Source organism: Beauveria bassiana, assembly GCF_000280675.1.
Source record: "Beauveria bassiana ARSEF 2860 unplaced genomic scaffold BBA_S00019, whole genome shotgun sequence".
Classification (NCBI taxonomy): Eukaryota; Fungi; Ascomycota; class Sordariomycetes; order Hypocreales; family Cordycipitaceae; genus Beauveria; species Beauveria bassiana.
In genome coordinates, this window is record NW_007930854.1 from 73,682 (window position 1) to 101,030 (window position 27,349).

The window sequence follows — 27,349 nt, forward strand, 5'->3', positions numbered from 1 at the left end:
GATCCACCATCCAGATCCTACACGTGACCCATCCCGCGTAAATTGATGCCCCACCATCGCGTCTCCCAACGCGTGCCATCGTGTAAGTGGTTGCTTCAGGTGAGGATATCTCGAGCATAGCAAGAAAAAATGCCGTCGGCGACGAAATCTGCCGCTAGGACGTCCGGCAAGGACAAGCATGATGACTTGGACAACTACAACATTGAGGACCTCTCCGACGACCCGTTTGCGACACCCAGCCCGACGTCCAAGAACAAGCGCAAAAGCAACGATGCTGGGCTGGGTATTGACGAAGAGGTGGATGTGCAAAAAAGACCTAGAGCACCTACTGTGAAGCTCGACGAGGACAGGTGTGTAATGAATTACCTAGGACGTAATTGGCTAGATTTTTGTTACTCTCGCTCACAGTCATGCACCAGGCTTTTGAGTGATGCTGGCATCCCGAAGCTACGAAAACGGGCCCGCGGTCTCAAGCTCAAGGGCAAAGGCCACGAAGTAAGTACTTGAAATAATTCAGACTACTAGCGACTAACTGGTAGAACCTTAGTTCTCCGATATGTCACGGCTTCTTTCATTCTATCAGCTCTGGCTCGACGACCTCTACCCCAAAGCGCGCTTCCTCGACGCCTTGGCCATGGTCGAAAAAGCCGGACACAAGAAGCGCCTCATGACCGCACGCAACGAGTGGCTCAACGAGGGCAGGCCCCAATCCGCAGACCATACCCTCGCCGCTGACGGTGACGACCCTTTTCCTCTGGAAGACGGTCCCGACACCGCCACCGCGGTCAGCCTGCCTGAGCGCCCATCTGCTGGCCGATTGATCCAGGGCCGCACAGCATCCGGACCCAGCACGCCGCCGCGCGACCAGCACCCGGATGACTTTTCCGAAGACGACGACTTGTACAATGTGACGCCACGCGCGGGGCCGCGACCCGGCCTCACGGCGCTGCAGCCAGACGCGCCCGACGACGATGACCTGGACGCGCTGATGGCCGAGGCGCAAGACCACGACCGCAGGCCGCCACCGGCGCAGCGAGCACCGGAGAGAGGCGGCGGTGATGACGATGATTTAGATGATTTGATGGCCGAGGCCGAGGCGCAGGATGCAGGGCCGGTGAAAAGCATTTTTGGGAACCCGAGTGCGAGCAAGCCGGCGAAGTCGGGTTGGGACGACGACGAGGCGGCGCTGCGAGAGATGGAGGGGTTCTGAGCGGACTACAAATTGTACTGGAGTTGGGGAGTTTTTTTCTTTCCGGATTTCACTTTCTCGAGTAGCATACATCAATATTGCATAATGACGATGATTACGCTTTGCGTATTATACCTGGCATCTAGTAGTCATGAAAAGGTGACACGGAAGTTTCTGTGCATGAATGTTCTGTATATTATCTACGCGTTGTCTACATCTTCTCTTCATTATAAAAATTTTCCAGACGCATCATAATTTTGGCTTTGCCGGCACATCGAGCCAAAAAGCATCGCTCTCGGCATACACCTCACCATTGCCATCCTCAATGAGCGCCTGCAGCCAAGCCTTACGGCCTGTCGTCCGCTTCTGCAGCCACGCCCTGCAGAGGTACACGCCTGGCGTCGCCAGCGGCTTCTTGAAACGAATATTCAGCTCCAGCGTAAAATTGCTGTCGCCCTCTGTGCTGAAGATGCTGCAGGCGGTGCCCATGGCGACGTCGAGGATGCCCGCCGTGACCCCCCCGTGGGCGACATCGACGTGGCCGTTGACACCGCTACCGAGCGAAAACAGGCAAAGCAGCTCGCCGGCCAGGGGGCTCGTGCCGTTGTCGTCGTTGTTGTCGTTGTGATTGGTGTCCGGGAGGGGACGGTAGAGGGTGTGCCATGCGCCGATGGTATCGGGGTCGTTCATGACGCCGGAGAGGTACGAGTCCTCCTTGGTGCGGGCGCGGTCGCGCGTGCGCCAGCCGACGAGGACGGGTGAAAGCCGCGAGTCGACGAGGAGTTGACGGCACCATAGTGGTGATGTGCGGGAGCCAAAGGCGGCTTTGGCCTCGGGTGAGATGGGCGCCGAGGTTATCGTTGGGGTTCTTAGGAATACCATATTTGCGGTATGTGGTTTTAGTCTGAGCGAATTGAACTTGCTCTCTATTATTACTTGTTCTGCCGACAGAATATGGTGGGCTTGGCCTCGTGGTATTGCCATCACCTAGAAATCTACCCGAGGTTGATCTAGATGCAGCCAAATCGCACGGTGATGAGTCAGCTGTTACTAAAAGCGCTGCATCTTGAACGCTAACGAGCTAAGTACAGCGGCCCTTTGTTTGGGCAGACTTTGAGGCAAAATACAGCGGCCAACCACTAATAACGCCGAGGGGCCACCAGCATCCAAGAGATGGCCTGCGTAAAGGAATGCCCATCTCTGGCAGCATGTATATATGCAGATAAAGAAAAATAAGAAGAGAAAGAAGAAGAGAAAGAAGAGGAAGGAAAGAAAGAAAGGGTTCATCAGCATTTAAACCATCGCATGAGCACTATCAAAGACAATAGCGCTGAAATGGCCCGTCGGTTGCGGTACATGGCATCATCTTTCAGCCGCCGGGTATTAATTAATCACTGCACAGATGGTTCTGCTCCACGCTCTTGGCAACGTTGTATCTCGCATCGAGCCATGCAGCTTGACTCCATGCTTTTCCTTGATTGGAAGGTCCTGAATGGAAGGTCCTCTGCCGTGATGCTCCCGGACTGAGGCGGGGAATCCCTGTTTGCAGCCAGAGTGCATCGCACGGATGCCAATATCATGACATAGTTGCACGCAGATCCTCCAGTCGTTCTTACTCTTGCCACATCTATTGCATAGTAGTTGCTTCTAGCGGCAACTGAGAGCATGGCGAAAGGCAAGCGGCTTCTGTCCTCCTGGGGCATATAACAAGGCGGCAGCCAGGTAACGAGGTAGGAAGACAACAGTATCGATCGCTGAAGCCATACGCAACAAACATGTGGAAGCAAGCTCTTCTCGCTGCCAGCGTAGCAGGTGCTACCACCGAGCCTATTCGTATTCCCTCCGCCCCAAACGTCGATTCAGTTCCTGGCCAGTCTTTCATCAGCTACTCTATTGAGTTGTCATCTTTTCCCGATTTTGCTGGTACCCTTCCTCCTCATTCCGCCCTCAGCTCCCAACCCTCGCTTACTCTTGTCCCAGGCAACAAATCCAACCCCAACACCTTCACCGACAACCTCCTCACCAACATTGGCAACATTGCTGGCAGCAAGCCGTATATCCGAGTCGGCGGCAACACACAGGACTTCGCGCTATACAATGCCTCGCTTCGCACGCAAATCAACGGCACCTACGACCCGCAGCGCTCCAACGACTACCCAACCACCATCTATTTAGGCCCCTCGTTTTTCGAATCCTACCAGACCCTACCGGGCGTGCGCTTCTCTCACGGCTTCAACCTCGGTAAAGGCGCCGTCTCGGCCGAAGGCTGGCAGGCGCTCGTCGACACGGCGCCGCTCGCGTGCAAAGCATTCGGCCGCGACCGGTTCTACGGCTACGAGTACGGCAACGAGCCCAACAACTTCAACCTCGGCGGGAAATACAGGCCGCGCAACACAAGCTGGGATGCCGAGGATTATGTGAGGGAGTGGCGGAACGGCACGGCCGAGATTCGCAGGCAGATGCGGAAGCACTGTCCGGAGCTGGAGGACAAGTATCTGACATTCATGGCGCCGTCGTATGACGATAGAGCGTCGTCGCTCCCGGCTGTCGAAGTCTGGAAACTGGGCCTGGACGAGAACAATGACATCAACACCTACTCGGTGCATAAGTAGGCGCCCCTCGACGTTTCGATGAGTGGAACTAATCGGCCAACTTGTCTACAGCTACATTGACGGTGCGGCCTCGCCGGGCGTGACTTTGCAGCACACGCTCATGAACCACACCCGCACCACCCGCGACGTCGACGAGCAGGTTCGGCGGTACAAGAATATCGTGGCCGCGGGCAAGGGCACGGCACCCCTCATCTTTGGCGAGACCAACTCGCTGTACAATCAGGGCAAACCGGGCCTGTCCAACTCGTTTGGTGCAGCGCTCTGGGGTCTCGACTTTAACCTGTACTCTGCGGCTGCCGGCTACCAGCGCGTGCACATGCACCAAGGCACCAACTACCGTGTAGGTTTCTTTTCATAGCAAGATGTGAGGGTGCACAGATGGCTGCCGCTCCGCTAACACGACCGTAGTACCAAAGCTGGCAGCCGGTTGACACACACAAAGCTCCCAAGGGCACCAAGGCGCCCTACTACGGCAATATCGCCGCCGCCAGCGCCCTGAGCAACCTCCTCAGCGGCAATGTGAGCGTGACTTCACTGCCCCTCGTGTCCGACGCCGAGGCCGCGTACGCCATTTACGAGGGCGGCCGCCTGCGCCGCGTCCTGGCCATCAACATGCGTGGCTACAACACAACCAAGGACGGTGCCGGCGTCAACCCACTGCCCGCGCCCAAGCCGCGCCCAAGCCGACCTTTTTTCTTTGCTGTCGGCCACGTGGACAGACTGGCTACAGTGCAGCGGCTAATGGCCAACGGCAGCGATGCCATCACAGGCATCACGTACGACGGCTGGAGCTACAACTATGAGTTGGATAACGGAAAGCCGGTGAGGCTCCGCAACGTGACGACGGGGGAGACGCTGAAGGTGAGCGGAGGGGTGGTGACGGTGCATGTGCCAGATTCGTCGGCGGCGCTGCTGCATATCGGAGACTAGGTTGGTAGTCAATGACACTTCGAGGCGATTGTATCTTCTGTAGAAGCCACATGATACTTCTCCCCATGCAGGTACAACTGCTAGTATAATCTGCTCAGACTTGAGTCGTTTGATCTCTGTTTTTTTTTTTTTTTTTTGTTTGTGGCTGCGGGCTCATTGATCGGACGAATCTGAACTTGGCGTCTTGGCAGTTGTCGATCTGGCCTCTGCAGCGCTTGAGGCTCGTCGCCAAGAAACCTTTCGGCGAATACGTTGCTGTACACTGTAAGCCTTTTTTTTTGCATTGTCGACTCATTGCGTCGTCTTGTCCTATTTGGAAATTCAGTACAGCGATCTGTCAGTGACAAGTACCCCGGACTGCTTCGTCCCCGGATCCAGGGTATCATCTAGGCATGCGAGTGCTCTGTTTTACGCAAATCTTGAAGTCGCGAGCATCTCACACTTGAAGAGACTCTCGCAATGCTCCATTTCTTTCCCTACTTTCCTCTTTCTCCCGTAAGTAGGGAAGCTCAGTTGAAACGTAATGCACACTGCATCGTTGAACAATGGACCCGCGGTGACGACAGTAAGCGGATCCCGGTAGTGGGCATTACGGGGGATGACGGTGGAGAGCAACAAGGCCATAACTAAAAGAGGGGTCACGGAGTGATTCGCCAAGTTGTCAAGATGGCGGGGGACTCTGTAGAAGGCACATGGCGTCAATCCAGCAAGACATGAAGCTACATGCTAATCCACAACCAGCCAGCTCTCAGCTCTTCTAGTATCGTCTCTTGAAGTAAGCAAGACAGATGCGGGAATTAGCTGGTTATCTAACCGATGATCACGTACATGATGAAGGCGAGATGTATCGGAGGTCCGCCGGCAGGACAGCGAAGGTAACCAGCAAAGTAAGTTTTCCCTGATGAACAAGCACAAAGGTGTCTGGTCGTCTTGTCTCTACCGTGAGCCTGTATCTCGGTAGAATAAATCATGTCTGAAAACAAGCATAATGAAACCAACAAAAACTCCCGCAGCGATGAGAAGCAGGGTACACACCAGCCGGTCATCTCGAATCATCAGCCCGAGTTTGATCTGCCCCTCATCACAGCTACCATCGCCCCTTGATGAGTGAAAACTTGCTTCCACACGAAAAGCTAAAAGGCATTTGTTGCTTCAAAGAAAGCTGTGATGGCTTTACTGCGTACGCCGTCTGTGCACTAAAGGCGGTCCCGACGCTCGCTGATTCGTCCTGGGCGGCAATTTCGGCTCCGGCCCAGCTCCACCGGTGTACTTTCTCTGCGCCGCTCATCCCCGTCGAACCATTTGATGCGGTATGCGGGCAGGGATCGCAGGGACACGGCTAACTCGGCATCGCGGGAGGGCGGGGGGGCAAGCCCTGGCACAGCCCATTATGCTCTTTCGTCGGAATTTCGTGTATCTGTACATAAAACTCAGCTACGTCGGAACCCGCTACTCCTCGAAGTTCAGCCATTTGCCTACCAATCATGCAGCCTTTACTTTGTGTACCACTGTACCTTCTTGTCACAGGTTCAGTGGATTGTCACAGCCACCCGCTGCTTGTTGCGTAATGAGGCCACGAGGATAACAGACCCTGGCAGAGCTGGAATAAAGACCCTTTATGGACCCTTTTCTACCGGGTCAATGTGTTTTCGAGGTCCGGCGCTTGTCAAGTGAGGGGTCAGAGGTTGCGTAAAGTCCATACTGGAAGATTGTAGAGTATTGAATAAAAAGGTGTGGTCCTGCCCATAGGAGGACCTCGCCGTCCTGTTCTCTTTTTTCGTTTTTTCTCTGTCAATTGCAATTCCATACCCTCATCTATTCATCTTCCAATACAAGACCACATCTATTCACAATGTTTGGTTTCGGTAAGCGCTCACCTATAGCAGCGCCTTGGTGCCACCATCACCCATCACACCCGCTCGGCTAACACACCTCTCTCAAACTCCACAGGCGACGCCAAGGAAAATTACGACCAGCTCCAAGACGGCCGTCACGAGGCCAAGTTCTCCCACGAGCTCCTCGCCGGCGGCGCCTCTTTTGCCGCCTTCAAGGCTTTCGAGGACCACCAGCGCTCAGAAGGTAAGTTCCCACCAAGTCACAATCCCCTCCCCCCTCCCCCTCCCGTTCTGGAATAAGCTGACATAGCCCCCCCCCCCCCCCCCCCCCCTCCCCCGCACCAGGCAAGCCCGTCTCTCATCAATTCGCCAAAGAGCTCCTCGCGGGCTTTGCCGGCGCCGAGGTCGACAAGCTCATGGAGAGCAAGGGCGCCGACTGGATCGACAGGGAGCGCGCCCAGCACGAGGCCAAGAAGCGCACCGAGCAAATGTACGACCAGCACTATGGCGGCCGCGACGAGTACAACCCCGAGTACGAGGCTCCCGAGCACTTCCGAAACTACTAATAGGCGGCTTTCTGTACGCGGGGCAGGAACCTGTTGGCTGGAAGGGGGCGCGTGGCGTCGATACTTTAGCCAAAAAGACCTGACAATAAAAAAGTAAAAGTGATGAATCATGAGAATCGAAACAACCTGTCTAGACTCGCTAGAAAAAGAAATGGGCAACACCTAAGCCTCACCCAATGAATTACAAGCCGAATACTCTCTGTATTCTACGTCGTGAGATCCCGCATATTTCGGCAGTCACATCCAAAAGCAGCTTCATTTTGTGTAGAAAAAAAGTTGTACGCTCCTGCGTATAGTATGATACAATTCAAGTATATGTACTCTCATAACTGCCTCGCTGTTCGAGGGTCTGGATTCCCAATTGCGCCTATACCCCTGCCTGTCCATGTAAAAATCAAGTTGTAAGTTTAAGCTAGACGGTACCGTTTGGAAACACCGCCTATACGTCGTCTCGTTTGCTTCAATCCCGCCACCTTTAGTATATATTTTTGATTTGGTTCCCGTTTCGAGGCAGACGCCAGTTCGTCAACTGTCGTGCTGCCGCCCTTGTTCTTGATTCGCTGTGATTCCATCTTGAGACTCCACAACAAAGTCAACAATACTTCTTTGGACGGTAAATTTGCGCCGCTTAGACACCGAGTCAGCTCACAAGCTTCGTCGCGCGTACCAGAGGACTCGCGCTTCAAGTTCTCGACCTGATCGTCACCTCTCTCGGATACCAACCGCAATGCCACCATCGTCGCATCCATCAAGGGACGCGCCAGACTGGGGCTGCTGGAAAGGATCTTACGTAGAGATTTGAGTCTCAGGGTCGTGGACCTTGAAGTCGAGGCCGTGGTCCGCAGCGGCATAGTCGCTCGCTGCCATAATGTCAGAGGCGACGTGCTTTGCCTCGTCGCTGAGAAAGTCGTTGATGTCGAAGAGCTCGAGTGGTTGATCCGCGAAGCTGGAGGAAGAGTCACCAACCATATAATCGTCGTCAAAAGTTGAGGAGTTGGGAGAAGCGAAAAGCCCGCTTTCGAGGAGATAGCGATCTGTGTCAGCGGCCGTTGACACGCCGAAATCATCGCTGATGCTGAAAGGAGCAGCATCCTGAGCTGTAGCGTCCAGGCCAAACGAGGCGACATCGGAGTCTGCGACTGCTGGAACGGCCGGGGCACCTCCGCCGACATGTGACACTGCAGGTCAGACAACATCTCAGCAGGATATTGTGTCAGGTCGGGAGAGGTGGTCTCAGTCTGTTCCGTGGTTGCGGACTCGATGCTAGCCTCCTTCTTTGGGCCGAGCTCGGGAGAGAGAGCAACGGGGTCAACAGTAGGGTTGGCTGTCATGAGAAGTTCATCAACAAGCCCATTGGCCAACTTGGCGTCGGCGGTGTGACCGTCTTGCGAGCTAAAGAGCTCGGGAGATAGAGTAATTTGGTTATCGCGAAGCGAGTCCAAGGGTGATGAGGTGCGTGTAACAACACCAGAGTCGCGGCGGAATCGGTCGAGCTCCTCGGCGAGAATAAGGTTGGCTTTTTGAGCGTTGATAAGGAGCGCCTCAAGTTCCTGATTACGCTGCTCAAGGGCTTCGACCTCGAGCCTTTTGCGCTCGCGGGAGGACTGCGCGGCGCGGCGATTACGAAGAACTCGCTCGACGCGGCGCTGCTCCTTTTCGTCATCGGTCTTGGCTCGCTTGCGGGGAGGCAAGTTGGTCTTGGGCTCGGGAAGAACCTGGCCCCAGGACTTGCGCTTCTTGGCAGGCCTCTTGTCGTTTGTATCTTGATCTTCCGTCTTGATTTCAGTCCCGTCTTCGGCGACGGGTGATAGCCTGTCCGATCTATCGCAGGCATATGATTGGGGCGTCATCATCTCCATGGGGTCCATGGTAAGGTTGTGATCCGGGGTGCTCGACTCAGCGAAGAGCGATGTATAGTTGTCACTTGGTGCCGAGAGGAGAGACTCGGCGGGCGAGACTTGTTGTGATTGTTGCAAAGCCATGGTTGTGATGCTGTGTTTGTGGGTTGGTTTTCGAGTGAGACTGGAGCAATTTGCAGTGGGCACAAATGTCCGGTGACCACTTTTTGAATAATGCAGCAAAAGCCTTTGACGTCAAGCAGAGGGCAGAAAAGCGTGCTAAATGTAGTATGTAGCTGCCTACTGGCGGTGCAATGTCAGGCAATCACTATAAGGAGTGACTCAACCATGGGCTAGGCAATATGTGGCGATGATGAGTCACTGCTGGGATTGCGAAAATGCAGTGGGACTCGAAAAGGACAAGTGTTCAAAGGTCGTTGCACCCCGGGAATGGAAACAAAAGAGGCTTGTGACGGATGGATGAAGAGCTGGACGATGGCGAAAGGGGTGGATGCGCTGCCTCTTTATCATTCAGGACACGGTGGTTCTTTCGAAAGGGGTGATGCCTTGGTGCCTGAGGCAGAAAAGGGGCTCAGAGCCCAGTCTTGTTTCGGCTGCCCTTTTTGGATTTGCCAGTCTCCACGGGATCCTCCCAAACTCCTCTCAGACGTCCAAGCCTCCTTGACCGAGAGGGGCAAAGTTCATCTAGTCCTTCGCTAGGCTGATGATTCCATCATCACGAATCCAAGGTGGCCCTTCTCTTTCAATCCGCACTGTTCGGTAACCTGGTGTCGCAGCAAACAGCAAACAACGAACAGCGTCAGAAAGCGAGCCAGACATGCGAGCCAGACATGCGAGCCAGGCATGCGAGCCAGGCATGCGAGCTAAACATAGCGACCAAGTAAAAAGAAAAAACATCGGCTCAGCGAGGCAATGTTTCAGGCGTCGAGGAATGACTTGTGGACTATAGCCCCATTAGTTTCATAGCGGGCGGCAGGTCCGTGAGATCCAAAGCTTAATCCCTTCCGTCTGTCGATTACCCGCCATTACGACGTCGTGCCCCTGAAAATAGAGCCGTGCCTGCTGCGCTTCTGATATGCCGTGCTCCTGGGAAGAGACGCATTGTCAGCTTGGCGCGTCTTTTAAGCTGGTCAGCCCATGCTGCTTGTGAGGCTGTGGTCGAGACTGCCGTGCATAAAACTGACGATGGCCATTCTTGATTGATAACCACTACTTAATTCCGGCAGAACATCAAGGTTAAGTGACGATTCATGGAATACTTGATTCATGATGTCGCACAACAAGTTCCTCGAGCATGCCGTCACAAAATGACGAATCAGCCGTCATTGTCTCTTGATATGACTCCACGATGGGTAATAGTGCAAAGAAAGGAGGAACGTAGGCTCACTAATCCGTATCTAATGCATTGGACCTGTTTCCGTGTTCCATGCCTTCCGATGCGGCATTCTTCACGCGTAGACAAGGACATCTCTGACGGGCCCCTGGAAGTAACGCGCAAGTTGGGGCTGCTTGCTTGTGTTTGCTAGTCATGCGTGTCTCGTCCCCGACAAGGGCCTTGAACAGTACGGCACACGGTGCGACCGCATCAACTCTCGTCTAATAAAGTGGCGACCCATGGAAGTCTTTGTTTGGAACTGTCTGGAAAGTTTGGAAAGACTTGGCAACACAAAGGCATGTCGGGGATGTACAAAACGATCGGCTTTAAGAAGGCGGCTCACTTCTAAGTGCCGCTTCTTTAACGACAAGCTAGTTCAATATATGAACAAAATAAGCGTAGACTCTATAACGAGTAAACCTCTACCCTAATTGATCCTTGAAATCATTTATTAGCTTCTTCTGGTGCGTAGCTGTGAGCAAGAACACGAGATTGATGAATGAGTGATGAGCGGCTGTTTTTTTTTTCTGCCCCCCCCCTCCTTCCCCCTTCGAGAAGCAATAGTGCAGTTCTGTGTCGGCCAGCATTGTCCGTAGTCGTTCAGATGATGCACAAGGGGGCTGTGATCGACACCCGAGGGTGATGAGCGAGATCAGGAGCGGATTAGTAACCAATTGTGCACACAAACTATATTGCGGCCGCGACATTCTAGGGTATTGAACGAGAGCAGGAGCGAGTCACACACAGTTGACAAACTGAAGGACCGCCAAGCTGCGCACGTGCGAAACCATAAAGTCGCTTGGGGGTGACTCGGGAGCAAATTTACAAAGCCTCGACAATGCTTACCAAAGCAACCGTTGCGTAGATATCCTTTTTCTACTTGCGGGCGATCCTCTTGCCCTCACCTTTGCCCACGACTTTTACCTCTGACTCGGAACCTGCGGCCCCAAGTTCGGTTTAACCTGACCAGAGAGCTGGCGTAGCAGCAGTAGCTTCGGAATGGTTTCGCCACGCCAACTGGTAAAAGATGAGGCATTTGAACTTAGTACGAGCATAAACCACGATTCCACTGTGGCATATAGCTGTTCGTCATGACAAACTGGTCAGGTGTATATTACAGTCTTTGGGTCAATATGCGCAAGTGAAAAAGCGACGGCATCCGTGCGTTATATACCTGCCTCGTGCTTGGCAAGTCATTTATATTACCACGCATCTCGATAACTATTCACTTAAAACTTCTTCACACCACACTAGTCAGACAAACTCCTTTCATTTCATAGAAATAAAGCAGATGGTTCTTGATGGTCAAGCAGCGACAAATTTTCTCTGTGCCATCGCCAGAGCGAAACGCAGCTACCATGCGGGCGCCAACCCATGCTTTTGGAGATACTGCATCATTTCCGCCTGAGATAAGTTTGTAGTCACAATGACATTGACTGAGTAGAGAGTCGTATTCAATGCCCGAATCTTGCAAGCGCCCTTGGTCTCAGCGAGGAAGCTGCCGAGTCTCACAATGTACTCTGTCACATTGACAAACCCAGCAGCTGCAACGCCACGGAACAGTCCCGGCTCTGGACCGAGAGAGCGGTTGTGCCAGTACAAATCCAGCGCGGGTGGTCCTGACACGACGGCCTCGTCGGGGTCGGCGTCCCTGAGCGCGCCGTTGTCAATATATTTTCCGTCAACAATGGGGAAGCCGCTCTGCGTCCAGGCCTGATATACGAGCGAATCGTTGGTGTCATTGACGTCATCGTCAGCAGTTGCAGCAGGGCTGTGGAAGCTCTGTGAAGCGCCTCGGTCTGGCACCCCTCCGCCTTCGCTTTGCAAAGGCACGTCTGTCATCTTGGGTATGTAGAATCTCCTTGAATAGGTTTGCTGGACGAATGGCCGTGTTCCTTGCTCGAATGAATGCTTCACAAAAAAAAAACTCGCAACAGTGTTCTGAGTAGCTTGCCTCGTAAGCATAGCACAGCGAGTTCAATATACCTGGCTTGGTGCTTCTCGTTGCTTCTCTCGGCGGCCTTGGCGTACACGTGCGGGGTTGTTCGTTTGCTCATCAGCCACCGGGCACCAACACTTGATCTCAGTGCGCCTACAAATTGACAGAGGTTCTAGACCATCTACTCGGCCAATAAATCGATGTGCCACCGGGCGACTGGCTGTCTGGCCGTGCAGAAAACGAACCTCCGCGATCCGTTTCGCCCTTTTCAGCAGATGCTGTCCGCTGCAGGCTGCAGTTGTGGCTTGAGCTGTTCACAAGTTCTACCTTTGACTTGATAGTGTGTCAAACATATTGAATTGATGATGATTTTATGCTTATGTGTAACGCTGCTCCTGACTGCTCTGCCAACTCTTTCGTGGCGTGGTTTATTGGCACTTTTGTAGAAGCCATGATATACATTGACTCGGCGTGCTTGTTGTATTTGTGCTCTTCAATACAGGATAAATACCCTCCAAGTCTTGAATATGAATTAATATCTAAGTCTCCAAGTACAACAAATAAGTTGGGCAGTCGCTTCGCTCAGCTCATATGCAATTGACAGTACCCTCAACCGGAACAACAGTGTCTTAACAACAATGAAGGTAAGATAGACGACGCTCAAAAAGAAAAGAAATGCTAAAATGAAGCTTTTCTGCAATTTAGTCATCCTACATTCTCTCAGGTGCCCTCTCTGTCTGTTCTCTAGTGTCGTCAGCGCCTACCAACGACCCCGAGAAGCCAGCAATCAGATTCAGCATGTACTGCTATACCGAAGAAGCAAGGCGAAACTGTCGCAATGGAAGATCTAGGTGCAATGATAACGGCGATGTTCAGTCTGTCATGAATCTCTGTCGCATGAACTGCTCCTGCCTCCCTGTTGCGGGATGTGGTATCATTTGCAAGCAGCAGCAGCAGCAGCAGAGCAAAGGCGAGGCCGAAGAAGAGGACAAGCAGAAGGAAAATGAAGCAGGCATGTAGATGTATTGAACTGTTCTATTGTATTACGTAGCATTGAGGCGATCATTAACTACATTGCCCATCACCTCTTATGATCACAAAGAGTCAATTTGATTGAGATGCTGGCACATACCAGCCTCGTGCACCACCATGAGCACCTTCGTAAGGCGAGAAGAAAAGGTTGCAAGAAGCCATCGTATTAGTCTTTCAACACGTTCTACTATCATTCGCTCTCTTGATTGCACTCTTTGCTTTGGTGGCCGCACATTATGTTCGCCAAGCACCATGGCAGCCTTTCGCGCTCGAGTTTCACTGCACATCCCTATGCTACGCTCACGAACACAGAAAGGACTCTCGCTCAGGTAAAACGGCTTCTGGAAGCCTCTAAATGCCTTGCGCTTGGGACTGGCCGAGTCGCTGGCGTCCGCATTGCTGTCATCGTTTCTGCCGACGCGCTTGGCGCTCTTCTTCTCAAAAGTACGCTTCTCCTTGTCATCATTTTCCAGACTGTGCAGTAGATAGCATTTCTTACTTGGGCGGCTTTCAGGTAGTGCTTACGCAATCTCGGCGTGGGGAGGTCGTGGACTAGTACAGGCCGTCTGATTGTTCAAGTTCGTCTTCCGCTTCACCAAGTCTCGTTCTTATCCCCTCAATCTACTTGCGGAGGCTATTGGTAATTTTGTACTGTTTCGATGTTTGACTTCTCATCTCTTGCATCTCGACGTACGGTGTCACCGTCAACTCCAACATCATCTGCGTGCCGGAAATGGCAACCTCTTCCGTTTTAGTACTCCGGTCGCCTCGCGAGTCGCTTCCTCTTCGATTGCCTCCAGCGCGGCATGCCAGCTTAAATGCTAGAACGCAAGGCTCCTGTCGGGAAAGTCGCGACGACGCATGTAGATGGGCAAAATTCCATCATTGATCAACCTGAGGCGGCACGCACAGCGACCTTTGAAGCAGGTTACTAATATGCAGACAAAACAGACGGGCTTTCCCACAAAGGCGCAAGGTCAAATTTGAACCAGAATTTGTCAGGGAGCATATGATAGGCTGCCGAGATACTCAGACACACACAGCAAAGAATCCTTTTCTAGCCTCGTTTCTATGGTTGAGAATAGTATACTGAAGACAGTGCTTCCACGACAACAAATTGTCCTCTTGTCTTGTCACCCCTTCCCCCTTTACTGGACTTTGATACTGGATACTGGATACTGGTACGCTGACAAGCATGGCCATCACGTGGCGTTTTGTGTAGGCCGACAGCTCAGTGCGATCACCAAATAATCAACCCAGCTAGCCATCGTCGTATCCAGTTTCTGGCATGCTGCAGTGCCAATCGGGTCTGCATATCGGCCAGGGCTTGGTGTGTGACCCCGTTCTGCGGGAGGGGTTCTTTGAGCTTCGCCGCCTCTTGGAGCAACCTCTTGGAGCAATAAGCTTGGATCGGCGAGTGCAACGCAATGCAATGAAATCACACATTGCTCCAAAAGAGTCAAAAATTTGAAGACTATTTTTTCTTCATAACAAGCCGTTTCTCCAGGACGAACCGACTGCTTTCGAGTTCGGTATATAGTCGCAACTGCTTACACTGCATTCACGGCTTCTGCGTTCACTTCTGTGCGAAATCTTCAGCCAAACACCCATTTTCGGCAGCTACGATATAGAACAGATGAATTAGCGATAAAGCCTCGTCCTCGAAGTGTGATCGTTTGAACCTAAATGCACCATTACCGTCGAGACCGGCTTCTCGGTCCGAGACGGCGAGGGACCGCCTCGAGAGGCGTGAATTTCGCAACACGCCCACCACCTACGTACGGTACGTACCTTACCACGGCCTTGGCCCCCGCCGCCAGGACCGCCCGGAGAGGGCGTGCAGCTGCGGCTGCAGCAGCAAGCAGAGGCGTGAGCACAGCCTCGCAGCCATGACCGCCGCCACAGATGCTATGACGTGGAGGAAACGTGTCGGGGCCGGTCCCCCGCCCGATCCGCCGCCAGCGGGGGGAGGAGAAGATGGAGGAGAAGGAGGAGGGCCGCGTGGCAACCGAGGTGGACTCGTCTTCCTCCTCCGCGCGGCGCCACCAGTACCAGCCAAGCTACTGTGTGCGGGTGAATGTTGGTGCGGCGACTGAGGACGTGATTGCGCGGCTAGTCACCGACGCCTACGTGCAAGAGGTGCGCGTCCATTGGCTAGATGGCGACAGTGAGCCTCTGAACTGCTCAATTTCGGTGGCAGCGCTGGCGGATGATGCCGTATACCTCGACTTAAGAGATAGGCGGTCAGAATGCTACTGCTGGTAGGCTGCTTGGGCTTTCGTCGTCTGCGCCCGTCCCCTAATCAGGCTCAGAAGCCACCTCTGTGGGTTCCTGGCCTGGTAAATGAGAAATGGATAGCAATCTAGAACGAGCAACCACTTTGCTTTCTCAAGGGACAAAGCTTGAGCCTCAACTAGTGCTAGCTCTTGGACGAGGCTTGAGCGATTGAATGCTGATGGATTCTGACGAGCAAACGCAAGCTCTGTAGATGATCGCAAACAGCCTCATCAAAACGTCACGCGGCTTAGCTAGAAAGCGTACACATTCTCGTATTCTCTGACCTTGAGGCGAGCGCCTTTGAATCAACTGGACCTGACTGGATGTTGGTGTTTTAGAGCTAGTTAATTTTGAATGAATCAGTCTGGTCCGCGCGGACTGGCCTCGAGACTGCCTTGCCAAAAGTAAAAGATGCAGTTGGGCACTGGTAGTGAAGTAGGTTTCACCCTCATACACCAACCGAATAGCTGCGTGTGGTGGCACGTATGAATAGATGCCATTCAAGTTGGTAGAAGTCCGAAATAAAGAACATCGGCAAATGCCAAAACTCAACGCCAGGCAGAAGGCCTTTTCAAGCATTCAGAGAGCAAGTTGGTTTGTAGCTCTTACTGTGGGCTCGCCCGGGCAGAGGCTAACAACCTCAATCAAGCTAATTCTCCCCCCCCTCTTTTGCCCACTGCCCATGGGCTGTTGTTCTGTACAGAGCACATGTTACATCATGTTGTTGAGTTGAGGGCGGCTCTTTGTGGAGATGCGGTCCGCATAATCGGCCTCATGGTTCGGCCCCGAAAGCGTGAACTAGTTTGGCCGCCAATCTAGAACAAAAGATCGTTATTAGAAACAGTAGTCTATGCAGTTGCTTACGATTGGCGCAAGGCCCCAGTTTCCCAAATGATGTGGCTTTCTAAAGTCGGCAGTGCTGAGCTGCAGTTGTGCACTGTTCCCTGGTTGATCTCTTTGATTACTCAGTATTCATCATTGAGCATGCGTGGCTTCGAGCAGGGAAATTATGCAGGAGGCTCCACCGGCGGACTTCAAGTAACCCCCAAAAACGTGGGTTCGTGGTGTACGTACATGCTTAATTGACCAGTACATATCCGTAGGCAAATGGTCTCTGTACCCGAACTGTGGATAGCTCCGCGCGATACGCGCGACCTGATCCGTGGAGAGCTTGCCCTCTGTTGCACGGATTGGTTCTGGGAGGCCTTGGTAATATCATCATGTGCGTTAAATCGCCGAGATATAAAAACGAGGCGAGGCATCGATTCTCTCCGTCGCCCCTCATGATGTGGCGCCAGAGAAACGGAAATTGGGCAGAAGATCTGGGGCCGCTCTTATTTTCGTCTCGATAACAGGTGGGCCGAAGGCTCAACAGGCTGACGACGAAGCCAAGGGAGCCCAAGAATCGCACTAAACCCTCCAGGCTGGGCTATTCAGGAGCCGGCAGGCTGTCGTAAAGGCAATACCGTTATGGAGTCTCTGGGGGTCCATTATTAATAGGAACAAAAAGCATTGGCGGTTCCCCTTGCTCAGCCAATGCAGCTTGGATGGGACAAGCTTTGGGCGTGCACTAATGAATATGGTGTGTTCTGGCAGTGCTGGCTCCCCCTGTGAAAGGAGGCACTTCAGCTGAGGCTCCCGCCCCCACTGTTGAAGGTGCTGATACTCCGTAATGTCATTTTGCTGTTCTTGAGGCATCTGCTCTGGATTAGCGACAGCGTGCTTGGTCTCGGAGCAAAGACTTCTGAAATGGGCAGGAAACGTAAAATTGTTTGCATTATCGGCTGTACATTGTTAATTCAAAAAGCGTGAAGTCGTGGTTCATGGCAATCTCAAGGCGCCCGCATCTGGCCTTGCCATTTGGCTTTGCAGTGGGTGGGTGTAAATCGGACGGTTACCCTCATATACCGACATCTACCGACAGCCACCGACAGCGACCGATGGGCGAAGGATTTGTCGGGGATTCTGGAGAAATTGCCGAGGCCTTTCGTGCTCAGGGGTCAAGGCAAAAAACAGTCCGCCAGGGTTTCTGATTGTTCTTTTCTTTTTTTTTTGTTTTTGCCCCAAGTCCACACCAGCAAGGCAGCGGAAAAGCCGCGGTCGTGAGCGGACGCGACGATATCCCGACAGGGCGAGGAAGCCACTCCAAGACTCTGAGTCAGGGTTAGTCCACTGCCGGTAGGCGACTCTCAGTACTGGTAGGCCGTGACGCAGCTAGTTTTGGCTTTGCATTAGTTGAACGAACGATGACTGGGGTCTGCGTGACTTGGTTGGCTTACTTTGGGGACAGTGACAGCCTTGGGCCCAGGGCACGCCAAGGATTGTTGTTAGCTTCAACACTCTCAGTGACAATCTCAACCGCTTCAACCTTGTGAGTGGGTTGTGTGGAGAAGGCAACGCCAGATTTCTGTAAGCGCGCCCACCTTAAACGAAATCTCTTGGCGGGTACCTTGAGTCTGGAGGTACATTGTCCGTCGTCGGCCGCCTATTTGCAACGGCAGGGCTGGCAGCGCGATTTGGAAAGGGGGGGCGTAATACATACACGCCCTCCTCGTCCTCGTGGTTGCTGCTCTTTTATTCTTTGCCTGCTTCTTTCCGTTCCCCCACATCAATGCCGGCCCCCAATCTGCCTGCCTAGGGTCGTCTAGAGGGGAGAGAGATGACGACTTTGGTATATAAGCTGTTCCCGTCTCCATTGTTGAAAAAGACCCCCATTCCAACCAGCTTAAATCTTCACAACTGTTCTTTATAAATTCGATCGTCCCGGTCTTCTTTTTCTAGAATCTGTAGAGACGTTAGTGGCGACAGAACCTCAGTGACTCGACGCCCGGATACTACACAGTCACATACCGGGTTTCTACCCCACGACGGAAACATGTTTGCAACCTGGAAGTACGACCGCGACACGGCAGAGGTACAAAATATTCGTCTCGCATATGATCCCATCTCTGCTCGATCGAGTCAACATCAAGCCTGCGACCGCTGCCACGAGAAAAAGGTAGAGCATCCCACCCAAGTTGTATCCTGCAGATGTCTGTTTGAAGTTTCGAGCTGGACGGCCCGACGGGCCCTGCAGGTCGTTGCCAGCTGCCAAAAAAAAAAAAAAACATCTTGACCTACCCGTTTGCTTGCCCTCGGTTTTATTGTGAAGCCATCTAGTCAAACTAACATTACTTTTCTCTTTCAGTTGAAATGCAGCGGTGAAAAAGACGGTTGCGACCGCTGCATCTCCAGCGCCCATTCTTGCGTGTACAATCGCAGCGAGGCCCGATGCTCCCGCCGGGGCAAGAGGGGCAGCCGCTGCTCAACCGACGGCGGCGATGAGACGACGCTGAGTCGACCCACCAGCAACGCGGGCTCGCCCTCGCGACGAAGCACACAGACAAGTCAGCAGCAACAGCAGCAGCAGCCGCATCGCGTCCGAAAGGGCACCCAGTCTCGGCGCAAGTCAATCTGCTCCTCGTCGGCCCCATCCCGCTCCTCGACGGAGCCCGACATCGAGCTATACTCGCCTCGTGCATCAACCGCACCTTCGGTCGCCGGCAGCCCCTACAGCCTGGCTGCTTCCTTTGATACCATTGAAGAGAGCGGCGGCTTTGCATCGACCAGTCTCGCGAGCCCCTACGACTCCGCTGACGCTTTGATCATGGCTCAGCATCACCACCAGCAACAACAACAACCAGAGCACATTCCGTACACGATGCCGTACCATGACTGCGGGTACCAATCGGGCGCTGTTTGGCCGGCCATGTACCAGCGCGACCCGAACTGCACAGCGGGGATGAGTAGTAGCTCCTTCAATTCGACCGTATCAAATCCGCACGCGTTTCCCATCCTGACACCTCCCGACGAGTACATGCAGTTCCAGGCCTACGCCAGCCTGCAGACTGCCGGCGCTGATGTTTGGCCCTATCATCGCTAGATGGGCCGAAATATATATATACGCGACTATGCAACGACAGGATGTCACGATGCTTTACATGTTCACTCCCCTTATTTTTCCATTCACAAGAATGTATTCGAATTATTGTGGCAAGCATTTGGTTTTTTTTTAAACGCGGAGTTGCGGTCTTGCTTTAGTGTGGGCTTTTATATTCATCAAAATCTCTTGCTGCTGCAATGATCATCTTTGCTAGTTAGTGGTAGAGCTGGCAGCGACTTGGCAGACCATTTTACGGGATTGCTACATAGTATAGACTGGCCGGACAAAAATCAGACACAATTCCCATTCACTCCCTCGATATCCGTATAGTCGACAGCCACCGGATGCAGGTGCATGTATGTGTAAGACTTCTCCACACATGCAAGCCGGTTCTGTAATAACTGCCGTCCTACTTGGTGCATGAGATGACATAGTCGATGACTACGTAAACTAGGCAGCACAATAGGCGCCCAAAAGCAGTAAACGATAAAGGGTTATTAGAAAGTCGTACATGGAATGGCTGACCAGACATACTGAGTGTGGCCAAGCAGACGAGCACAGCTGTATCACTCTGGGCGCGCCGCCCAGCGCCGATCTGCCATTGCATTATACGACATGAGGGCAGTAGGGACGGACACTAGCCAGCGGCTGAAACCAATGAAAATGGGGAGTCTCCATTGAGCTAAAATAAGAGTATGCCAAGTGTGCGAATAGGCAGCAAGCAAAGGCTAAATGACAGCTAAGGCGGTCAGATGAGATCCCCTCGGCGGAGGCCGATGCTGTCGGGGCCGTACGGGTACTTGCACTCCGTACCTTGGGCTAAAGCCGCCCCGGACACTTCTGGCAAGGCGAGGGTGAGCGGCGCACGGTGGTACGGGCGAGGCAGCACCGACTAGGGACGTGGATGGATTGGGAATGATGGCTATTCAAAGACATTCCCCGCTATAAACGAGCGAATGAGATGGCGATCGTTGTTGCAACGACACCCGTCTATTTCAAACGGTCGGAGGGGGGTGTTTCGACGAGACCGTATCTTCAAATGGTATCACGGGTGCAGACTTGTCTAGTACGATGGAACAAGGACAAAGTAACAATCTCAAGATGGTATCTTTGAAGTTTTCATGGTAATCATTGCGAATAAGTTCGAGCTCTCCTAAATAACGGCCAGCCGCATACCCTGATATCAAGTGCTCGAGATGGTACGTCTCAATTCATGCGCGGGCTAATATTTAAGCCCCAGCTGCAGATGCCCGCCCATTGATTCGCCACCTCACGCATCAGTAGGGCTGAAAACTCGCTAGGCACCCAGATTTGACAGAGAGACTAGAAAAAAAAAAGGCTGTTCCCGTGGACAAGCATCCCGGCGCCCTGTGGTGGCGGCGGAGGGGCGGGGGCTGTCGCCGAGACATGATATATGCTTTTTTGCACTTTCTGCCTTGTCGTTTGTTAAACATTTTGTGCAACCTTGCAGAAGTGTAAGACAAGAAGGATACATTGACTGATGAAGTTACCTCTTCGGGGTGGCCAAGACTGAAAATATGCAGACTTTTGTGAAAGCTGATTGGTCGTCTAGACGAGCGGGACAATCTACAGCCTTTTTTTCCCCTTTGCTAGTCAGCCCCTCGTCTTGGCCACGTTTGCTGTTCGTTTAACTATAGATGAATCATAAAAAAGAACAAGAATGGCATAAAAAAACAAGTTTTCGGGTGAGACGGTCTTGTTCATCTTGGCGCGGCGGGGTAGGGCTGCGCGCGGTAACTTGCTGATAAGCTTATCCCACGTCTTTCGATCTGGGGGGGGGGGGGGGCGGCAAGGACAAAAGGCACGAGTATTGGAATTTGGGGGTATTTATTAGTGGGCGTGCGCAGACAAGTCCGCACCTTTATCTTGTCCCCGGGCAAAATGTCATACGCCGTGGGCCTTGTGCCTGATTCATTATTTCCTGTGGAAATGTCCGCAAGCCCACCCAAACGAACCTCGGCGGGAAAAGCATAAACGAGGCTCCCCCCCTCGTGATAGATTAGAGTCGGGGCAGAGTTTCTCCTCGTTCGTCTGCTTCGGAATTGACACACTATTTCTGGAGTAACTTTGATCTATTGTCGATTTGGAAGCGGTAGTTTTTCTGCACGACTTCCCAAAAGGTACGGCATGGGCCGCTACGGCTGAAGGCGCGCATGGAAAAGAGTGAGAGGGGAGTGGCTCGAGCAACAACCTACCTAGGGGTGTGTGCCTGGAAAATGGCGTGGGAACCGATGACTGACCAGGCTGCCGACGCTGCTTTTTTATTGGCACGTTTGCGAAGACTTGCAGATTGCTTCAAAAAAAAAATTATTGCTGCTGCCCTTGCCTTATGCCCGCTTCTTGTTGTGGTTTTTCACTGGAGCAGATGCATAAAATTGAAGAAAGCGAGCCCATCCAGCCATGCATCTACCTAGTTATCAGGTGAGCGGCTGCCAGTTTCGGTGAGGTCTACGGATACATGTCCTCATTCGTAGTAAGTAGTAGCTTACGAGTTAGAAAACGCCTCTTCAACTGTGGCTTTTTTTTGTTGCCGTGGCGCATAGAGGGGCCAAACGGTCACGGATAGATGTGTACGCCTTTGTCATTGCTGAGCAATCAATCAATCTATGCGACTTCCATTCTCGCCGATCTGACCACATCAGTACAAGAAGGCGTGGCCTGGCTCGCGAACCCACCGATATGTCATCCGGGGGGTCGGTGATGCATGTGTCTGGCCACACTTCTTCGTTAGTCTCGACGTTGGTGACTGCAGGACAATTTCAAATCAAGCTTTTCCACTATAATATAAAAACCATCTCATCAGGCCATTTATCTGATACTCGAGAGCAGAGGAAGAGGGGGCGTGTGCGTCAGCTGTCGGCTTGCCGTCGTACATTATGATGGGGGGCGCTCGCAGCCACGATGCAGCAATATGCTCGAACTGCAGGGAAAACCTCGAGATATTTTGTTCCGCCCTCACAATTGCCCATATTTTTTTTTCTCTTTTTTTTTTGCGACCATTTCTTTTTTTTGACAGCTGCTCGTACTCAGCAGCAGGCTCTGTACATGGGTGCTGGGGTCCCTGTGCTTTTGCCCGCAGCTAACTAGCTCGCTGGCATGACTTGGCTTTGTCGTTTCCGTGCTCCCCGTCCGGCCACTGCCTCTGCAGCATGACGACTTGGACGCATATTCATCCTGCATCGCATTCTTCAGTAGTCACCTCCTGATGCTCCAATTACTACCCCCGCCTGACGAGAGCTGTCGGCTTCAACGGCTGCCGACTCTAGTGAGTGGGTTCGTGGCTTGACAGCTCCCTGCGTGCGTGCGTGCGTGTGCAAACCGAGCTCCCGCGACTGTTTTCGTAATCGGAACGTAGACGAAAGACGGAATTATGGCAGCCTGATAATACCTTACTGAAAACCGTCCCTTCATTCGTGGTCAAGATCATCATTCACCGAGTTCCGATGCAGTTATTCCGTACATCAAAAACGCTTTCTGCTCATGCTTACCGCTCATTGGCCCAGCTCGCCCACTGGGCCTGCCCAGTGACGACATAATTTTCTGCGCCAGTTTCCAGCTTCAACAAACCGGTGCACCACCTTTACCTCGTCGCTCGGAATCCTGTCCTGACGCGTCGCAACCCTCGCAATGGCATCCGACGATGGCAGTCCTCTCCCGTCGGAAAAGACCGTCCTTCAACGCATCGACGACTGGGGCAGTAAGTACCAAAGCCCAGCCTGATCCCCCGTCGTCCCATCCATCAAAGCTCCTCCCGTCCCACGCGACCATAGGTTGCCCACGCCCATTGAATGCCCACGACGCATTCGCTCTGATGAACCCCTCATCCCCCGTATTAAACGTTGGCTTACGCAATCTTGCCTCACAGAATCCTCGCTCCCGCCCTCCCTGCTTGCCACGCTCGTCACCGCGCTACACGCTCGACCCATGCAGCCCCTCCCGCTCTTCCTCTTCGCCCCGACACTACTCTTCTCCTCGTACCTCAACCTGTCGGGCTTTACTACCGCCAGTGCCGGCCTGACCGCCGCCTGGTCCGGCCTCTACGCCCTGCTCGCTCTACGTCGCCCCCAGGGCCTACGCGCCAAGTTTACCCCGCGCGGGCTCGTCCGCGGCGCGGCCGTCGGGCTTGGCGCCGCAAACGCCGTCGCGGGCGGATGGGTATACATGAGAGGGGATTTCAAGAGGGATGATGAGCTTCGCCGCGAGAGGAGGCGTTGGAGTGGAGAGTAACTTGTTGCGAACAACAGTGTGATGAATTATGTCGAAACCCTCCCGGACCCGGTGGGCTTGAGATGGGAAGTCGGTAGGCTGATGGAACGAGACCTCGCACCGTGTATTCTATTCCAATCTATTGTTTACTATTGTAATATATCACAGTTTACGAAAAAAAAATGACCATTTATTTCCTGGCAAGAAAGGTTGTCGTGCTTCAGCTCACAAAGCTTCTCCCCGAGTCTCTTCCTCCTGACGTTGGCAGCAACCGAATGCATCTCAACTCGGCACACGAACCAAGCTTGTCTAATAGACGTCACTTTCATACTGCATTAGCCTGCACCCTGCTTCCAGTCCCTGACATGCGGCTGCAGCATACGGGGCGGCTCGTCTGAGCGCCCGCCTCCGCCTCCGCCACCAGCCCAACCCGGCATTCCCTGCGGAAAGCTGCCGCCTAGCCTGTTTCTGTATCAGAGCGAAACTCTGCCGCCCAAAGTTACGATGCTCACCGAAGCAAAGCGAGTTTATCAGGAACACGGTGCACTGGGAGCGAGTGGCTTGCCAGCTCAGGGAGGCTGCGAGGCGCGCATTGTCCCATGCCGATATTGTCGCCAACGACGGGCCAGACATTTCTAAAGACGTCAATCGGTACCACAAGGCGGCGATCTTCTCCCCATAGGATGAAACAGACAATCTTATACTCGGTTGTTTCTATAGAACTCGGTCCCGAGAACGGGTCGGGGAACCGGTAGCCGGGCAAAGCTGCAAGTGGCGGCCAGGTAGTAAACGTGTTTGTCGCTGATACTAAGTCATGTATAGACACTAGCTTCTAGAACACTTGAGACTTGGTCTAAATTGATAAAGGAGAAGGGACGGGGCATAGCCTCAACCGCACCCCCTCCCCCCCTCTCCTGCAAGCAAGACTCCCGCTCTGTAGCCCCTGCACGGGTGCATCGACCAAGGCGGGCTGTCGAAATGCCATAAACTCTGGTGCCAGAGATGCAACGGTTCGGTTCTAGGCCATGGCCGATTGCGAAATGGGAAACAAGGCTGCGAGCTGGCCGCATAGCCTGTCGTTTGCGGGGAGCAGGGAGTGGCTCGGGGCTCTGCATAGGGTCGATGCGGTCGTGTTTGTGAGATGCAGTTGACGACCACGTGCAATGAAAGTGGAGGTGATTTCGTATTCCTTTTTTGTCCGTAGCATTGTTCTCTCGTTGAGTTGATCGGCAAATCGGTTCCTTGGAGGAGCTTGCGTCTGCACATGTTGTGACGAGGCTTGAGCTAGCGATTGGTCACTTCGTGTTCAAGAGCAACCAAGTCAAAAGCAGTACAAAAAAAAAGGAAAAGAAGATGAAAGAAAAAAAAATTAAAAATAGCAATTCACGCAACACTCCTATTACATTTTTAAAACTTTTCTACTACTAGAGGTGGCCGATTACTTTGAACAGAGGACGCAGCCATCCGCGTTTAGAGTGCCTCGTGGTTTGTCGGTCAGGTGTCCGGCCGAAACAGCGTCCCGACTCGGCCGGTGGGGTGCGCGGCGTCCGGACGAGCAACCGTTCAACAAAGATACAACAAAGTACTGAGGCTTCTCTGCGGACAAGTTCGAACGTAATGATCAGACCAAAGAGGCAATCTGTCAGACAATTCCAAGACTAGGATACAATACTAAGATACAAGATGGTAGTGGAGCGTGGGTGTTTTTTCTTTTCTCAAGGTGCACGAGGATTAATTAGCCCAGATGGATAGGTATCAAGAACGGGTGAAATGAAGCGCTGATGACAAGAAAGGGACCATCTGGGTAGTGGCAAGGCCCCGCTAGATAAAACACATGGCACAAATGCGACGCTGAACTGGCTTGGTTGCTTTCAGGCGAGAGATTGTACGAGAAGGAGCATGCATGCTGCTGCAACTGCGGTTGAGGCGGTAGCTCTTAGTCCTTTTTTTTTTTTTTGTCTGTATACCCCGAGATGCTGTCATTTACAGAGCACTTTCGAGAGGTGGCCATGAGACACACATCCAACACACATCCCGTGCCACCACCAACCACCGGCTCTACCTGGGCCTGGCAACCCTATTCCCAGTGTTCCCGACCCCCCCCTCCCCCCCTCCCCCATCTCCCGTGTGCGTGTGGATTCGAAGGAGGGAGTGCGATAAAGGCGACACATCCTAAACGACACACCCTCGTCTAGAGCACCAATCACAACCCCGGTTCTGCCTACTTCCTTGCACCTGCAGGGAAACGCCAAGAAGTTGTTTCTTATAGCACAGCTCCGGCGTCCCGGTTCTGGCTTGGCGTGGTGGGCTGCTTTTACAAATTGAAATAGGCTGACGCCAAATCCACGCCACTGCCACTGCCAGGTCCTCCCCCACGGCCCGCCCCCCTTGGAAAGGGGAAAAAATGTATCTTTCGGAAAAAGGTACATGCCCGGAGCTAACGGCTTTGGGTACGCGCGCGCGCGCGTGCGGCCCCATATCGTAAGCTTCTTGTTTTCTTTTCTGCTCTGTTTCGCCCTCCTCCGGACCCCTGGTATGAATATTATTAGCATGCAAGCCAAGAAAGAAGAAGAGAGGGGGGAACGTGGGACGTGGGACGTGGGATCTGTGCGCGATCAGAAAGATGAAAGTCTGCCTTTCTAGCGGGGTGTGAATGCGGCGGACAACCTTGGGCGTTGGGGATGAATGGATGTTGAAGATATTGGATTCATGCGACTTTGCAGGGTTTAGGGGCTCATCGAGAGCGAGGCATACCAAGCAGACACTGGTTACCGTGAGCGCAGGCCGAGGCGTTAGCTATTGTTGGATACTTGGTCGCTACCCGCTTTTTGAAGATGTGCTGTCCAAGCTGGTATCTGGCATCTGCTATGTCCCAACGTCTGATGGCCAGTGAGGTGAGCGATGTAACTTAGACGCCTTTGCGTAGCGTCTGCCATTGAAGCTTGTTTATGCACTACCAGATACACAGACGACGTCACATCACACATGCCATGCCTCGCTATAGAACCTAGCGCAATACAAGACCTTTGATGGCAAGACGAGAATGAACTCTAGCCATTGTTGCAATGTGCTTGGTACGTCCAGTCGGCACAACCAGTCGATACATATGTTCCATCACCACTTACATGAACCCATCTCAGATGAGGACTCCTCATACACCAAATCTATACCAACAAAACATGAAAAACACCTTGTTTCAGCACCAAATTGTTCTTGTCTACGGCTACGGCGCGAGAGAGTTTCGATGAGGAAGCTAGATGAACCTTACCTTGCAGAGGAGCTGTCTGACTCATACTCTGGGTTGACTCTGCCGTGATTCGCGATTTAGATTTGGAGCGGCAAGAAAAAAGCATATCAAGACTCGTTTTCGCCCGCGATGGCGCTCACAAAGAGTACTGTGCTCTCCGCCTCGAGACTTGTCGCCTCGGAAAGAGGACGGACATGCTTGGATTCAGTGAATGGAGGATAATTTTGCGGCGGGACGAACGCATGCATCACCACCCTGCATTCGCTTCACAACACAAAAACAGAGAGCTCTCATTACATGAGCAGTACCTCACAAGAGTAAAAAAATGAAAAAGAAAAT

General features: G+C 52.9%; 12 protein-coding genes across 12 annotated transcripts; 7 read left to right on the forward strand and 5 right to left on the reverse strand.

Annotated features, from left to right (window-relative positions):
- Positions 1 to 129: 129 nt before the first annotated feature.
- BBA_06435 (replication Fork Protection Component Swi3) lies at positions 130 to 1,210 on the forward strand (the record flags this gene model as incomplete). Its single annotated transcript, XM_008601532.1, has 3 exons — positions 130 to 350; positions 420 to 495; positions 548 to 1,210. The coding sequence occupies 3 exons, from the start codon at positions 130 to 132 to the stop codon at positions 1,208 to 1,210; spliced, it is 960 nt and encodes a 319-aa protein (XP_008599754.1).
- Positions 1,211 to 1,438: 228 nt separating this feature from the next.
- BBA_06436 (thioesterase superfamily protein) lies at positions 1,439 to 2,071 on the reverse strand (the record flags this gene model as incomplete). Its single annotated transcript, XM_008601533.1, has 1 exon — positions 1,439 to 2,071. The coding sequence occupies one exon, from the start codon at positions 2,069 to 2,071 to the stop codon at positions 1,439 to 1,441; it is 633 nt and encodes a 210-aa protein (XP_008599755.1).
- An 893-nt stretch (positions 2,072 to 2,964) lies between these two features.
- Positions 2,965 to 4,731, forward strand: BBA_06437 (Glycoside hydrolase, catalytic core; the record flags this gene model as incomplete). Its single annotated transcript, XM_008601534.1, has 3 exons — positions 2,965 to 3,797; positions 3,853 to 4,141; positions 4,210 to 4,731. 3 exons carry the CDS (start codon positions 2,965 to 2,967, stop codon positions 4,729 to 4,731), a joined length of 1,644 nt encoding a protein of 547 aa, XP_008599756.1.
- A 291-nt stretch (positions 4,732 to 5,022) lies between these two features.
- Positions 5,023 to 5,777, reverse strand: BBA_06438 (uncharacterized protein; the record flags this gene model as incomplete). The annotated part of the gene is made up of 4 exons (XM_008601535.1): positions 5,023 to 5,040; positions 5,263 to 5,357; positions 5,560 to 5,678; positions 5,767 to 5,777. The coding sequence occupies 4 exons, from the start codon at positions 5,775 to 5,777 to the stop codon at positions 5,023 to 5,025; spliced, it is 243 nt and encodes an 80-aa protein (XP_008599757.1).
- An 806-nt stretch (positions 5,778 to 6,583) lies between these two features.
- Positions 6,584 to 7,132, forward strand: BBA_06439 (CipC protein; the record flags this gene model as incomplete). The annotated part of the gene is made up of 3 exons (XM_008601536.1): positions 6,584 to 6,596; positions 6,682 to 6,810; positions 6,912 to 7,132. 3 exons carry the CDS (start codon positions 6,584 to 6,586, stop codon positions 7,130 to 7,132), a joined length of 363 nt encoding a protein of 120 aa, XP_008599758.1.
- Positions 7,133 to 7,918: 786 nt separating this feature from the next.
- BBA_06440 (transcription factor) lies at positions 7,919 to 9,114 on the reverse strand (the record flags this gene model as incomplete). Its single annotated transcript, XM_008601537.1, has 2 exons — positions 7,919 to 8,224; positions 8,293 to 9,114. 2 exons carry the CDS (start codon positions 9,112 to 9,114, stop codon positions 7,919 to 7,921), a joined length of 1,128 nt encoding a protein of 375 aa, XP_008599759.1.
- Positions 9,115 to 11,719: 2,605 nt separating this feature from the next.
- Positions 11,720 to 12,208, reverse strand: BBA_06441 (uncharacterized protein; the record flags this gene model as incomplete). Its single annotated transcript, XM_008601538.1, has 1 exon — positions 11,720 to 12,208. The coding sequence occupies one exon, from the start codon at positions 12,206 to 12,208 to the stop codon at positions 11,720 to 11,722; it is 489 nt and encodes a 162-aa protein (XP_008599760.1).
- A 735-nt stretch (positions 12,209 to 12,943) lies between these two features.
- On the forward strand, positions 12,944 to 13,325 carry BBA_06442 (uncharacterized protein; the record flags this gene model as incomplete). The annotated part of the gene is made up of 2 exons (XM_008601539.1): positions 12,944 to 12,949; positions 13,011 to 13,325. The coding sequence occupies 2 exons, from the start codon at positions 12,944 to 12,946 to the stop codon at positions 13,323 to 13,325; spliced, it is 321 nt and encodes a 106-aa protein (XP_008599761.1).
- A 74-nt stretch (positions 13,326 to 13,399) lies between these two features.
- Positions 13,400 to 14,054, reverse strand: BBA_06443 (uncharacterized protein; the record flags this gene model as incomplete). Its single annotated transcript, XM_008601540.1, has 3 exons — positions 13,400 to 13,811; positions 13,863 to 13,889; positions 14,032 to 14,054. The coding sequence occupies 3 exons, from the start codon at positions 14,052 to 14,054 to the stop codon at positions 13,400 to 13,402; spliced, it is 462 nt and encodes a 153-aa protein (XP_008599762.1).
- Positions 14,055 to 15,314: 1,260 nt separating this feature from the next.
- BBA_06444 (uncharacterized protein) lies at positions 15,315 to 16,107 on the forward strand (the record flags this gene model as incomplete). Its single annotated transcript, XM_008601541.1, has 3 exons — positions 15,315 to 15,598; positions 15,978 to 16,018; positions 16,082 to 16,107. 3 exons carry the CDS (start codon positions 15,315 to 15,317, stop codon positions 16,105 to 16,107), a joined length of 351 nt encoding a protein of 116 aa, XP_008599763.1.
- Positions 16,108 to 18,489: 2,382 nt separating this feature from the next.
- On the forward strand, positions 18,490 to 19,536 carry BBA_06445 (uncharacterized protein; the record flags this gene model as incomplete). The annotated part of the gene is made up of 2 exons (XM_008601542.1): positions 18,490 to 18,612; positions 18,802 to 19,536. 2 exons carry the CDS (start codon positions 18,490 to 18,492, stop codon positions 19,534 to 19,536), a joined length of 858 nt encoding a protein of 285 aa, XP_008599764.1.
- Positions 19,537 to 23,184: 3,648 nt separating this feature from the next.
- On the forward strand, positions 23,185 to 23,784 carry BBA_06446 (uncharacterized protein; the record flags this gene model as incomplete). The annotated part of the gene is made up of 2 exons (XM_008601543.1): positions 23,185 to 23,254; positions 23,423 to 23,784. 2 exons carry the CDS (start codon positions 23,185 to 23,187, stop codon positions 23,782 to 23,784), a joined length of 432 nt encoding a protein of 143 aa, XP_008599765.1.
- Positions 23,785 to 27,349: the final 3,565 nt, after the last annotated feature.